The sequence below is a fragment of the Peromyscus eremicus genome, chromosome 3 (assembly GCF_949786415.1).
Source record: "Peromyscus eremicus chromosome 3, PerEre_H2_v1, whole genome shotgun sequence".
NCBI classification, from domain to species: domain Eukaryota; kingdom Metazoa; phylum Chordata; class Mammalia; order Rodentia; family Cricetidae; genus Peromyscus; species Peromyscus eremicus.
Window position 1 is genome coordinate 64,722,338 of NC_081418.1, and position 14,047 is coordinate 64,736,384.

The 14,047-nt window shown below is 43.2% G+C and overlaps 1 protein-coding gene and 1 long non-coding RNA gene across 8 annotated transcripts in view; one reads left to right on the forward strand and one right to left on the reverse strand.

Moving 5' to 3' along the window:
- The window catches only part of LOC131906935 (uncharacterized), a 32,673-nt gene that overhangs the window by 3,556 nt on the left and 15,070 nt on the right, over positions 1 to 14,047 (reverse strand). Inside the window, exon 1 of one of the 2 annotated variants that reach the window (XR_009378241.1) lies at positions 2,889 to 3,261. The exons of the other annotated variant lie outside the window; for it this stretch is intronic. This is a non-coding gene — a long non-coding RNA (uncharacterized LOC131906935). Of the gene's footprint in view, positions 1 to 2,888; positions 3,262 to 14,047 lie in introns of those variants that run through there. 2 annotated transcript variants of the gene reach the window in all.
- Klhl7 (kelch like family member 7) overlaps positions 2,805 to 14,047 on the forward strand; it is a 54,319-nt gene continuing 43,076 nt past the window's right edge. Inside the window, exons 1-2 of one of the 6 annotated variants that reach the window (XM_059257806.1) lie at positions 3,315 to 3,470; positions 7,716 to 7,784. In XM_059257806.1, coding sequence (XP_059113789.1) covers positions 7,737 to 7,784 — 48 coding nt within the window. In that variant the 5' untranslated portion in view covers positions 3,315 to 3,470; positions 7,716 to 7,736. Of the gene's footprint in view, positions 3,156 to 3,303; positions 3,471 to 7,715; positions 7,785 to 11,879; positions 12,030 to 14,047 lie in introns of those variants that run through there. The other 5 variants (XM_059257808.1, XM_059257805.1, XM_059257811.1 and 2 more) reach the window with 5 other exon arrangements.

Genomic DNA, 14,047 nt, shown 5'->3' on the forward strand with positions numbered 1-14,047 from the left:
AGGCTTGGAACACTCAGCCCTAAATGAAATCCCTGTCCTCAGAGCTCAGAGAACTCTGTAAAGGAGGAAGTAGGAAAAAAGAGAGAGAGAGAGAGAGAGAGAGAGAGAGAGAGAGAGAGAGAGAGAGAGCGCCAGAGGGGATGGAGGACACCAAGAAAGCAAAGCCCTCTAAATCAATCTGAGCAAAGCTCATACGAATTCAGAGACTGACTGAAGCAGCATGCACCGGACCTGCCTGAGTCTGCACCAGGTTCTCGGTGTACATATTACGGCTTCCAGTTTAGTGTTTTTATGGGATTCCTGAGTGTGCCCAACAAGTGGGTCTCCAACTCTTGTGCCTTATCATGGGTTCTTTCCTTCTGTTGGTTTGTCCTGTCCAACTTGGATGTGATGGTCTTTTTTATCTTATTTTATTTTGTTTTTTTTTTTAAATGAATGAATGAAAGAATGGAAATTGAGCCAGTAGGGTAAAGGTTAAGAACTGAATGTCATTTATACTTGCTGGGAGAGGAAAAGTTTGTTTTTTTCCAATGGAGTGACACTAGATATATCAGTCACTCCAGTGCAGGTCTCGTGTTCAGGAGTAGTTAACCAACATACAATGGACTCCACAGTTGTGTGTGCGGTGCTTTTATTTGGTTACAGGTGGGGTTTGCATTGCTTTTTGGGTATTGTTTTATTTTGCTTTCTTGGTTTTGGGGGTTTTGTTGTTATAGTATTGGATTTTCTGTTTTGGTTTTTTTTTTTTTTTGAGAAAGAACTTAAAGTTGGATGAGTATATTTAAATTTAAAAATTATTTTAAATAATAACAAATTCTTTAAAATGAATGGTGAAAGGGGGCTGGAGAGATGGCTTAATGCTTAGGAGAACTGGCTGCTCCTCTAGAGGACTTGGATTCAATTCCCAGAACCTAAGCAGAGGCTCCCACCCTCTGTAACTTCAGTCCTAGAGCACCAGATGCTCTCTTCTAGCCATGGTAATGGGCAATGCACTCAAATGACACACAGAATCCAACAAACACTCCTACACATAAAGTGTGTGGCAGCGAGCTCGTTTAAAAAAGGAAGTCTAAAACCTACACAAGGGATTTTCCCATTGTGCTGTAGTCCACCTACCCAATGCTCCCACCAGTGCGTTTGGTAAATGCCTTGATTTTTTTACTTTCCTTTGTTCATTTATATAATCTCTTTTATAGTGGAACATGTTATCCAGGATAAGTTGACTCCCTGTTTTTAGGTCATAGCTGCTCCCATACAGCTTAGAATAATTTATTTAATTTTCTTTTAAGCAGTTATTGTTCATGACTGAACAACAGTCTAGTTCATTTTACATAAAACTTCTCTGTCTAGTGTAGGGTAAAAAGGGCCAAGGAAAAAACACCCTGCCCCTGGCTAGACCTGAGACCTGGGCAGAGGAAAAACACCCTGACCCTAGGACCAGGGCTTGAAATCCCACAAATACCTGAGCTTGCCCCAGATTCAGACTACAAAAATCTACCAGTCCCAAGTCACCCTGGAAAACTCCCCCCAAACCTTATATATAAGCTCTGTACCCTGGCCAGTGTGCTGCTGCTTCTCACCCTAGAGTCAGTCACTCTCCTGATTTTTCCTTCCCAATAAATCTCTTGAGTGAGGTTTTTTGTGAGGTGTGCCGTTTTCATGGGACCTGAGCCCAGATGTTAAAATTTTTCACAGAAGCCGGACTGCAGCAGAAACTTTCCCCCAGCTGGATAGAGCCGTTACACTCCCCGTTACACTCCCCGGGACTGACTAGAGCTGTGACACTTCTCCAGAACAGAAGTGTAACAATTTCTCTGGGGAAACCCTCCCCTGCCGGAGCAGAGCTGTTACACTTATACTGGGGAAACCTTCTCCTGGAGCAGAGCTGTAAACTATCACGCTTACAGTGACTGCGGTATTCCTTGGCTCCCTACTGCCTGGATGCCTTTCCATCTGAGCTCCAACACTTACATCTAGTCCCTTATACATCTAGGTAGAAAACAGAGAGGTTATGTAGAACGTTTCCATTATTAGAAATAGCAATTTCAGACAATCCTGTATATTCCTAAACAGCAAAATAAAAACTCTAGTTATGAAACACGTTTCCATGAGTTCTAGGATTGAACTCTGTTCCAGTAGAACTCCCTAGGAAGCCTAATTGAAGCCTTCTGAAACCGACACTTGCTCTCTGGTTTTTTTGTTTGTTGTTTTTGTTTAAGAGACAGGATTTCTCACAGAGATCCACCTGCCTTGGCCTCCCAAGTGCTGTGATTAAGGGCATGTGCCACCACCGTCCTGCCTGATTTCTGTTTTAATGAGGGTAAAACAGCCTACTGAACAGGCAGGCGTATCATGCTAAGGAAACATGCACAGAGCTGTGTTCTTGCTTCTGAATCCCAAACACGCAGTTCTTGTGCTCGGGATTAATGAGCTTTTGCCTTGCAAAATGATTTCTTTAATCAGCAGTTACTGAGCGCCTACAATACGCCACACTCGACGCTGCAGTGAAGAACTGTTTTCGAGGAGCTTACACCACGAGCAGGCATTTTTAGCATGTTCTATCACACAATCATCCAAAATAGATCATCACGACATCTAAAACCTGGGGACTCTGCCTTTGGCAGAAGAAAGGTACATGTGACCTTGGATCAGGCCGAGGCAACCGCCACTCAGTGGCCAGAGGAAAAAGCGGCAACACCCACCACTCTGCACGACACAGCCGATTGCTGGGAGCCTTGCCCAGCTGTGACGCACAGGCCTCACCACCGCCCCTCGCACCCCTCCGCGTCTTCGCATCCAGTCTCGCCCCGCCCTTCCCCTCCCTGCCTCCGTGCCCAGTGCGCATGCTTGCGATTGCAGGGTTCCCTTCACTTGCAACCGTGGCGGACCTGCCTTCGCCTGGTCGGCTATTCTCCGAGGAGCTCCGTCCTCCCTCGGCGGTCCGGCGGTCCTCGGCGATCCGCCGCCAACGCCGTGCTCCCGGACGACGCGTCTGGCGGGCACACCCTCGCCGCGAAGCCGCGCAGGGCAAGAGGAGGATGGCCACCTCTGGCGTGGAGAAGAGCAAGAAGAAGACCGAGAAGAAGCTTGCAGCTCGGGAAGAAGCCAAGCTGCTCGCGGGTTTCATGGGCGTCATGAACAACATGAGAAAGCAGGTGCGGGCTGCGCGGGGCCGCGGGCGGGGCGGGGCGGTCGGGCCTGTGGCCTTGGCTGCAGGCCTGCTCTGCCACGGGGCTTCCGAGGCCCACTCTGCGTGGACTCCTGGCGGGCGGGCGGGCGGGCGGTGGGCCTCCCGGGGCCGTTGTGTAACCGGTCTGCTCCAGTTCTCTGTGAAGCCCCGAGCATTCGGAGTGCGGGCGGTTACGGTGCGGTAAGATCCCGAAGCCCGCAGAGGGAGGCTTCCCGCCCCGCCTCCGTTGTTAACCAGGTGGCACTACTCGACAAAATCCTCCCATCCCTGCTAATTTAGGGTAAAAAAAAAACAGATCCCGGCAAATAACCGTTTTCTAAGGGCCCTAGGCGCCGCTGTTACCTAGAGTATCTCTTTGTTCTGTCTTTGATATGTGGCGTATTCGTGCAACTGCGGCACGTCGTCGAAAGGTGGCTTAGGAAAAGCACGTTTTAACGGCGGCGGCGGTGGGCAGATTTTTATTTATTCATTAGATTATGACCTCTGATAGACCGGTAAGCATGGGAACGCCGCTTATGGTTGCTTTTTGGTTCCGTGAGCTTTACTTGGTAGAGAACACACATGGAGGTTGTAGGGAACGTTTCAGTTTGTTGACTCCCGATTCTGTTTTTCAGGAGGACAAAGCACAACGTAAGCTTGAGTGACTGAAAAACCTCATTCGCCTTTCTGGCGCTTTTGCTGAGAGTATGCAGAGCAGAAGAATTTAAGGTCTATTTAGGAAGATACCAACTCCTGATTTCTTTAAGCCAACGCTGGGCGCTGCAATCTTGTCTTTGTTCACCAGCTGGCGCAGTGCTCTGGCAGTGCTCTGGTGCGGCAGATACTATGTTCTCGAATGCGTAGCTCATTCCTGGCCTTTGCTGAAGTAGCTGCAAATGGCTGAATTCACTGTTTAGCGTGTATCTCTTCACATTCGTCTGATTTTCTTGTAGCCTTCTTGTGGTTTACAGTATTGATGATCTGAGATTGCAGGTGTCTTTGATGTGTGCTTGTAGTGGTGATTAAATCGAGCTCAGTGGTGCTTACACTTGTTTGAACTCATTCTCTTTACTCCCACTCCCCCAAGCCTTGTCGTCCATGGACCGCAGCTTTGTAAAGCATTACCTCATTCCTTAAATAGATAGGCTGCAACATCAGACGTTAAACTTGAGAAGATTGCTTGAGCCTGTATGTTTAGCTCTTTGATTTTAAAATTGGTTCAAGCTTTAGACTGCTGACGTCTGTTTATTTTGTTGTTAAAATACAGAAATACAGTTACCAAGTTAGAATTACTGAAAAATCAAGGTTATGCTACTGAATACAAAGAGTAATATGGATACTTGATTGAGCACCCAACCTGTGTGCCTGCTTTTTCTTTATCGTTGACTTGGGTGTATTTCAGACTCCTCTAGCATTTTTATCACCTTGGTGGATTCCTGCACTTTTAAAAGATGCCTAGTATCATTTTGTATTGATTTACATTGTTGTTTAGTTTTGTTGAGCTATTATAGACTCCTCTGTAGCATTTTAATCACCTTAATGGATTTCTGTATCTTTGTCTTATTTAGGGTTCCATGCCAAGTTCTGATACTTCCTGGGGCTGGAACATGGTCCCCTTGTTCAAATACATTTTTCATCAGGTTTTTGTTTTCCATGGTTTCCTTCACTGTGTAAGCTTGGCTGCCCTGGAACTATCTCTGTAGACCAGGCTGGCCTTGAACTGAGAGATCTGCCTGCATCTGCCTCCTGAGTGCTGAGATTAAAGGTATATACCACCAATTCCTTTTCACTTTTCTCTGATTCCTTTCCACAGGTTGGAAGCTTAGTTGGGTGGAGTTTTGCCCTGAGGTCATCACTACCTTCTTTATTCCATTTAGGACCTTGCTTTTCTTTTAACTTTTTATCTCCTTGAAGCACAAGGACCATCACAGTTCTTGGTGTCCCTTTTCTCCTCAAACTGTGCATTTTGTAGTTTAACTTGCTCAGCTTCCTCCTTTTCATTATAAATCTGCATAAAACTGGCCACTAATAACCACACAACACACTCAATGCTAGGCTGTTTGAAATCTCTGCCAAAGCTGTTAATAACTTTTCAGTTAAGCCTCAGGCAGACTTTTTGGACAAGGGCAGAAAGCAGCCACATTCTTCTACAAAATATCACAGTGGTCTCTAGGCCACATACTAATGGTCTCTGAAACCTCTTGAACTGGGCCTCCATAGTTGTAATCACCCTCAGCACCACTGTCTCCCATGCTCCTACCGGTGTGGCTCATTAAGCCCCACTGAAACCATTCAGCTGCTTTCCTAGTCCCAAGTCCCAAAGTCCACATTCCTCCAAACAAAAGCATGGTCAGCTCTAATACAGCAATACCCTAGTCCCTGGTACCAACTTCTGTCTTAGGGATTTATTGCTGTGATGAGACACCATGACCACAGCAACTCTTATAAAGAAAAAAAACATTTAATTGGGGCTGACTTACAGTTTCAGAGGTTAGCCCATTACAGTCATTCAGGAAGCATGGCACCACACAGGCAGACATTGTGCTGGAGAAGGAGCTGAGAGTTATACATCTGGATCTACAGACAGCAGGAAGAGAGAGTGACCCTGGGCCTGGCTTGAGCACTTGAAACCTGAAAGCCCATCCCAGTGACACTTCCTCCAATAAGGCCACACCTCCTAATAGTGCCACTCCCTATGAGACTATGGGGCCATTTTCATTCATACCACCACAATTTTTTTTAAGATACATACTTTCATTTTATAGTTGGTTATGTGTATGGTATTGCTCATAGCACAGAAAGATTTAACTAAGAATGACTGACAAGGACAGTTGATGGGGATAGGCTGAAGCAGAAGCCAGAAAAGGAACATTTGCTTGAGGACCAGTTTTATAAGTATTACTGTTCTTTGGTAAATATGTTAAATCTCAAGTTTGTGTTATATTTTGTTTCCTTTTAAACCTCATTACATTGCAGATGAGGATTATGAGTGCTTGAATGACAAGGACCCTCTTGTCATTTCACCCAGAAACTTTCTTTCAAGGATTTCAGAACACTCTGAGATTAGTATATCTCAATTCCAGTTCCTACTCTACTACTAATTTGTTCTATGTAGATTTAGGTAGCACAATTTAGGTAATTTCTTTGATGTAATGCTGTATGAGTCCATTTTCTTGCTATAAGAAAATACCCAAAGAGTAGTAATTTAGGAAGAAGACAGGATTATGTAGTTTCCAATTCTGGAGGTCCAAGACATTACCAATATCTGTTCAATTTCTGATGGGGAGCACACACTGTCCCCTGAAGACCAGAAACGAATCAGCTTTGTACAGACACAAGCACGCTATGAAAGAACAACTGAGAGTGAGGGGAAGTGGCAGGCATACTTCATAACCATCTGTCCAGAGAGTTAAGTTACCCTTTTGTGAAAGATAGTGCACATGAGTGCAGGTGCCTTCAGAGGTATCAGATGTCCCGGTCCTGAAGCTACAGGCATTTGTGAGCTAAGAACCAAACTCAAGTCCTGCAAGAGCAATATGTGCTCTTAACTACTGAGCCATCTCTCTAGCCCCCAAGTCACTCATAGGAACCACATTGTTTTCGTGAGGATGGAGTCCTTATTGTCTAGTTACCTCTGAAAGGCCCCACCTTTGTTCCATTTTTGACTGCCAGTGTATGTAAGTTTTAACATTAGTTTTACTACAGACAAACCATAGAAGTAGCATGTGGTGATATATTGTGTACCTTAATAAACTTGCCTGAGGAACTCGATGAAATCCTCAGCCTAAAGAAAGTGAGTTCCTGTTTCCTCACGCCTTTCTCTGCCCTGCCATATTACTTCCTGGGATTAAAGGTGTGTGCCACCACGCCTGACCTCTATGTCTAATGTAGTGGCTGGCTCTGTCCTCTGATCCTCAGGCAAGTTATTAGGGGGTCCACAATGTATCACCACAGTAGCACTATGCAGAGCCAACAGTCTTAGTTTTTTTGTGCCTTTTCCTCCATTATCTGGTCATTTCTTACCCATTGTTTTTAAAGTAAACTTTGTGATAAAGTGTAAGATTTATAAATCTGAAACTTGGTAATTATAAAGTGAATAGATTGCTATTAATAGAACTGAAATGTGACCAGTATAAAGAAAGGTTTCTTGTGCCTTCTCAATCATTTTCCCCCATGATAACTGCCATTTTCTTACCAGTTTTTTATAAATAAAAATTATTTTGTTTAAAATTATTGAATTTTTATAAATAAACATTACATAATGTATACTTGGGTTTATTTTGTTTCCCTTTTTTTTTTTTTTTAAAATCTGCATTGCTGGGGCTTAAACTCAGGGCCTTGTACATGCTGAGTAAGCACTGTACCTCACTGAGCACCCAGCACCATGCCTCAGTTTCTTAAAACCAACCTTAGTGGGTTTGTCTGTGTTTTAGTATTTACTACTAGCTCATTTGTTTTGGAATATGGTATTTCTTTATCAAATGTATCATGATCTACTGGTGTGTTATTATGCACTCTTGAGTTATTTCTGCTTTGGTGTTTTTAGGAATAATGCTGCTGGTGGAACATGGCAGCCCACATCTTTAATCCTAGCACTCAGGAGGCAGAGACAGAGGCAAGCAGATCTATATGAATTTTGGGTCATCCTGGTCTACATAGTAAACCCTAGGCTGGCAAAGGCTATGAAGTGAGGCCCTGTTACAAAAAAATAAAGAAAAAAAAATTTTGTTCTAAAACTTTTAGAGAACATGAAGCTGGAGAGGGAGGGAGAGAGAGAGGGAGGATCTGGGAGGAATTAGGGGGAAGAGTAACATCAAAAACATATTGTATAATATTCTCAAGAATAAGTAAAAACATTTTAAAAAAGAATACTGTTTTGAACATTTTTGTCTTATGGTGTCTATATGTCTGTGTTTGTATTGGGAAATGCCAAGGAGGGAGTTACTGAGTTATAGAGAGCATAACATACTTGATTTTGATGCATAGCTCTCAAATCTCCAACATGATTGCACCAAATTTATATTTCTGACAGCTTGGTGGTGTTGGTGTTTATTTTGGCTCTTCTACTGAGTGATCGTGGCACCTTATTTCATTAGATTGCCACTTGATTGATTTCTCTAACCTTTTGTTTGGATTAATTTTATTAACTGGTAGAATGAGAAGACTCTACAAGTCTGGATCATAATAACTGTTATTCATATGTAGTTGCTGTACCTTCTTTATGTTAGGAACAGATGGATATTAGTAACGTTTGTTTCTTAATATTTTGAGGTGCATGTCTTGAGTATCAGTATAGTTTTCATTTTTTCCCTATGAAATGAATTCAAGAACAGTTAACATTTAAAAGCTTATGTTAACCTCTTGTTGAGTTCTGTGAGAGAAATACAAAGCCTAAGTGAGAATTAGATAGCCTTGGTCATGTGAGTAGTTGCTCCGGGAAGGTACTGGTGCAGGTGCCATGGGTGGGGGTGGGTAGAATCAGGGGGACTTAACTGCCAGCACCGTGGGTAGGGTTGGTACTGGGACTGAGTTCAGGTTGCACAGTGGGTGGAGAGAGGGTCTGTCTATGGGGATTTAATAAATAACAGACCTGTCAAGTGACACTCAGGCAGGGTCAAAGTCCTGGTAAAAGCAGCAGGGGGACAAGGAGAGGGAACCTACCAGACTTATCAACTGAACCTGAATCATTGCACCTTCATCCTCATAGGTTGTATCCTCATGGGTTCCACAGATCTGTCGCATCTTGCCTGTAAAGCCAGCATCCTAACAGCACTAGGTTCTGCCACCAGCTGGAGCAGTAACCAGGCACCTTAGACTATGGCTATCATGACTCCCTGGGTGATTAAGCACATTGAAATGAATCTCGGGGAAAACAACTTTCTAGGCAGCCTGTGGGAAGGGTGTCTTGGAGGTGCTCTTTCTTAAGAGAATGTCTTAAAATGAATTTAATACATTCATACCTGTGAGCCTGAAATGGCTGGAGTCTGGCCAATTCTTAAGAAACTCTCAAGGCATCTTTTCTGTTGTCCTGATGCAGTCCTTGGTTGCTTATTTTTTTATTTTAGGGTTTTTTTTTTTCAATTTACATACCAACCGCAGTTCTCCCTCCCTCCGCTCCTCCTGCTCTCCTCTCCTCTCCCCTCTCCCCTCCACTCCTCAGAGAGGGTAAGGCCTCTTAACTTCTCTAACTTTGCAGAAACCATGCCTCCTTGGCCTCAACTTTATACAGGCTTTTCTGACCAGATTGCAAGTCTTTCTGCTTCATTTTTACTGTAAAGCTGGTTAAAGTAGCCTGCCTCCCTGCCCCACATTCTGAATACTGGGCTACCTTGAAACTTCCTCTGCTAGATTAAATTCAGGTTTCTAGGAGGATTCAGGGCATGAACAAAATATAGACAACATCTTTGCCGTATGGTAACACAGAATCTTTGTTCTCATCCTTAGCCTCTGCATTTTTGGTTTTTTTGGGGGGAGGGGGCGGGTGTCGAGGCAGGGTTTTTTTGTGTAGCTTTGGAGCCTGTCCTGGAATTCACTCTGTAGACCAGGCTGGCCATAATTCAGAGAGATCCGCCTGCCTCTGTCTCCCAAGTGCTGGGATTAAAGGCCTGTGCCACCACCGCCGCCCGGCTAGCCTCTGCATTTCTATTGGCATTCTGTCCTTTGAGCTTCTATGAAAATTAAGCATTACAACATCCTAGGGCTTCTCCAGCCCACATCTCCAATCTCTTCTGGATTTTTTATGTACTAGTTCCAAAGGTTTCTGGACCCTATATGGTCAGGTTAGTTAAGCACTTATTCCACTTCTCGTACTAGTGTTCGGTGTTGCTGGTTTTGTTTTCATAGCTGTGACAAAATACCTAAACAGCAACTTCACGAAGGAAAGATTTACTTGCGATCTGGCCTTGATAGGGTTCAGTCCATGACTGATTGTGGCGTTTCACCTTATTATAGACAGGACACAGACCAAGGGACCAAGGACAAGATTATCCCTCACTCCCTACCCCAAAAGAGGACCTGCCTTCAGTGGCCTAATTCTACCTTGGCCTTATTTCTAAAATTTTTAGCTAATCTCCTAAAATAGTGGTGCCATTTACCAGGCCTTGCATACATGGACCTTTTGGAGGTAAACTTGCTGTCTAAGCCATAATACCATGTAAGGTCGGTTTTACATTTGAGGCTTTGACTTCTGAAAAGTTAGATTCATGGTCCATCTTTGTTCAGCGTCTTTAACTCCTCTTATTCTGTTGGCTTCTTGCTGTCAACATTTATACATGTTTTAACTTCTCATTTTTTAATCATGCAGCAAACATTTACCCTTCCCCTCCAGATACCTCTCTTTTTATTGTTGTACGTCAAAGTGGAGTGAGTTCACTGCCGTTTTTATACTCTCAATTCATGCTGTCCTGTTGCAGTGTGACTCGCTAACTCGTTCATCTCCATGGCTATTTCCTGAGAGCCTACTATGTACAGAAATACTGCTAGGATTACAATAGTCAGCAAAGCCTGACGGCCCTTTTCCTGTGCAGTTTACAGTCAGTTAGGAGAGTGAGACATTGATTAGTTAAGAGCTACACAGATAAATGTAAAACTGCAATAGTGGGGGTATTATGGAGAAGAAGGAGGAGGAGGAGGAGGAGGAGGAGGAGGAGGAGGAGGAGGAGGAGGAGGAGGAGGAGGAGATAGTGTATTGACCATCAGGAAAGTTTCTCTAAGCAATGGCAATGGAGAACTAACATAAGAGTGTTTCCCAGGCAGAGGAGAGAACCTCTCATGGACCAGAAACAACATGCTTATGCTGGAGACCTACTTTACTTTAAAACGGCAAGCGCAGGGCATTGGTTAAAGTCCAGTTTGACTGGAACACAAAACAGGAGGAGTGAACACTGTGCAGGATGAAGTGGATGAAGTAGCCAGGGCCTTCTTGTGTGCTGCTTCTTCCTGAGTCAGAATTTGCTCTTTCTTAAAACCTCTTTTTCTTTTGAAAAAGTTTTTCATTTGTTGATTTATTATGGTTTTTTGAGACTAGGTTTTTCTGTTAACAGCCTTGGCTATCCTGGAAGTCACCCTGTAGACCAGGCTGGCCTGGAACTTACAGAGATCCACCTGCCTCTGCCTCCTGAGTGCTGGGATTAAGGTGTGTGCCACCACCACCCAGCCTATGATCTTTTTCTTTATGTGAATGAAATTAAAAGATGTGAATTAAAAGAGATCTCAGAGTGGTTACTGTTAGACTGAATAGGAAGAAGTTGTGTCCAGTGAGCTCTGATGATTCTTTGGACTGAACTGCTAGCCACAGCAGTAATAGTATCAATGAAGACAAGGTAGTATTTTTAAAAAAGGTAAAATCCACAAAACCTAGGTCTGATGACTTTCATGTGTGGTTATGATAACCAAATTAAGATAACTTAAAATAGGACCAGACATCTAAGTAAATGTTAGTTGTTTTGTTGCTGTTGGTAGTTGATTGGAAGCTTAGTGGGGGTTCAATACAAAGTGACTTTTAACATTCTGGAATGTATAACTAGATGAGAGTCAAAATATTGGAGCAAGGGTTATAATTTGTATCTTCAGATATGTTCCATTTGGTTTGTCAATAGGATGATCAGTTGCCTTCAACTGATGGTTGGTTGTAGCTTAGAAGTGTGAATTTATAGCAGTTACCTGCTACGGAAGATAACTTCTTCATTGATGCTTCATTTGGCAACTTAAGAATCTAGGATGAAGTTTAGGGAGTGAGCCATTAAGAACATGAAAAAGCAATGTCCAGAAGAGAAGAGAAAAATAAGAATTTTGAAAAATCAGGGATTAAATTGTTTCAAAAGAAGGACCTCAAGTTTTAAAGCCAATGAAAAGCCAGAAGGTGAGTAGAATTAAAGCAGATTGGATATAGCCACACAAGTTTGTTGACTCAATATTTTGATAGTTATTTTGATGGAGGAACAGATGGGAATCAGATTAGTGTAAGCTGTCGTGAGTAAGATATGAGAAAATTAAAACAGCTGGTCTTGAGAAATCCTGAAGAAAGTACAAGAGTCAAGTGAAGGTTGCTTAGCTTTGTTTAAATGGGAGGGAAGTCAATCTGTTTAAAAACAATTGCAAACTGTATATGGTGGCTCATGCCTGTGATCCCAACATTCAGGATGCTCATAAATTAAGGGCTAGCTTGAGCTGCATAACTCATTGAAACCCTCTTGTGATGAAACAAAAACCAAACTAAAGGAAACGATACTAATAAAAATAAGAGTTGACTGTATGAGAGAGAATCGGGAATTGGTAATTCCGGATAGGATAACGAAGTAAACGTGGTTAGTCTCAAAGGCCTGGCAACTCTTCTTCCTACTGAGAAAGAGTGAAGGATAGCTGTGTTTGGAATCAGAAGACTCGGGGTGGTACCCAGTCTTGTTTTCTGAAAAAGAAGCAGTGAGATCTTCTGCTAAATGGAAGAGGAGGAAAGTGAAGCTGAAGGGTGAAGTCGATTGTATGGTGGTTAGCAGTGTTTCTGAAGGTTCTTTGGACACGTATAAATGACTAGTGAAGATTTACCTTTAGCTGGCCTCAAAGCCTTGTTTTTGTCTGGTCTCACCCTTCTTTTCCAGTCATACATCCCCGTTCTTTTAGCTTTTGTCCTTCAGGTATGTGCTGATAGCTTTATGTCCACTTTCACACAAGCAAAGGTCATCTGAAGGTGGGGACCTCAATTAAAATGTTTCTATAAGATCGGGTTGTAGGTGGGCCTGTAGGGCATTTTCTTAATTAATGATGGGGGAGGGCTCAGTCCACTGTGGGTGGTTCCATCCCTGGTCCAGATGGGAAGAAAGAAAGCAGATTGAGAAGACAGTAAGCAGCATCCCTTCATGGCCTCTACATCAGCTCCTGCCTCCAGGTTCCTTCCCTGTTTGAGTTCCTGCCCCAACTTCCTTCCATGATGAACAATGATATAGAAGTGTAAGCCAAATAAACCCTGTCCTCCCCAACTTGCTTATTGGTCATGGTGTTTCATCACAGCCATAGAAACCCTGACTAAGACAAGGTACCTGTGTTCAGAACCTAACATACCTGAAACACACTTTACCTCCTTTCTCTCTCATGTTTCTTTTCTTCCCTTAAATGCCACTCGCTCCTTGAGTGCCCTAGATTGCATCAAGGCCCTCTTATTATTTATTCTTACAAGATTCTGTTTCTTTGTGCACTTGCCATTTTTCTGTAAATATTGTAGTCACTTTTAGTTTAGTGTCTTTACGACCTAGCTTTTAGCTCTGTAAAAGTACTGTCACTCTACCAACATAATTCTGAGAAATGGTGGTTAACCTGAGGAATTAGGAGCACCTTGCTTTCTTGTCATTCACAAGAAGAAATGCGGAGGATCAAAAGGTCTGTAATCTGAACCTCTCTCTCATGCATGCTGTCTATGGATCAGAATATAGCTCTCAGCTACTTCTCCAGCACAATCCCTGTTTGCCTGCTTCCACCCTCACCCACCCCCCATGATGATAATGGACTAACCCTCTGAAGCTGTAAGCAAGCCCCCAGTTAAATATTTTCTTGTATGAGTTTCCTTGGTTGTGGTGTCTCTTCACAGCCACAGAACACTATCTAAGACAGAAGTTGGTACCAAGGAGTGGTATATTGCTGTGATAGGCCTGACCATGCTGTTGTTTGGAGGAATATGCAAGACTGGTACTTTGGACTAGAAAAATGATTGACTGATTTAAGTAGGGCTTAATAGGCCATCTTTGTAAGAGCATGGACAACAGTAATCCTGAGGGCAGTGTGGACTGTGCAGGCCCTGCTCAAGATGTTTCAGGGGGAGATGAATATTAGCAAATGGCCATTCTTGTGATATTTTGGCAAAGAATGTGACTGTTTTTTGTTATTGTC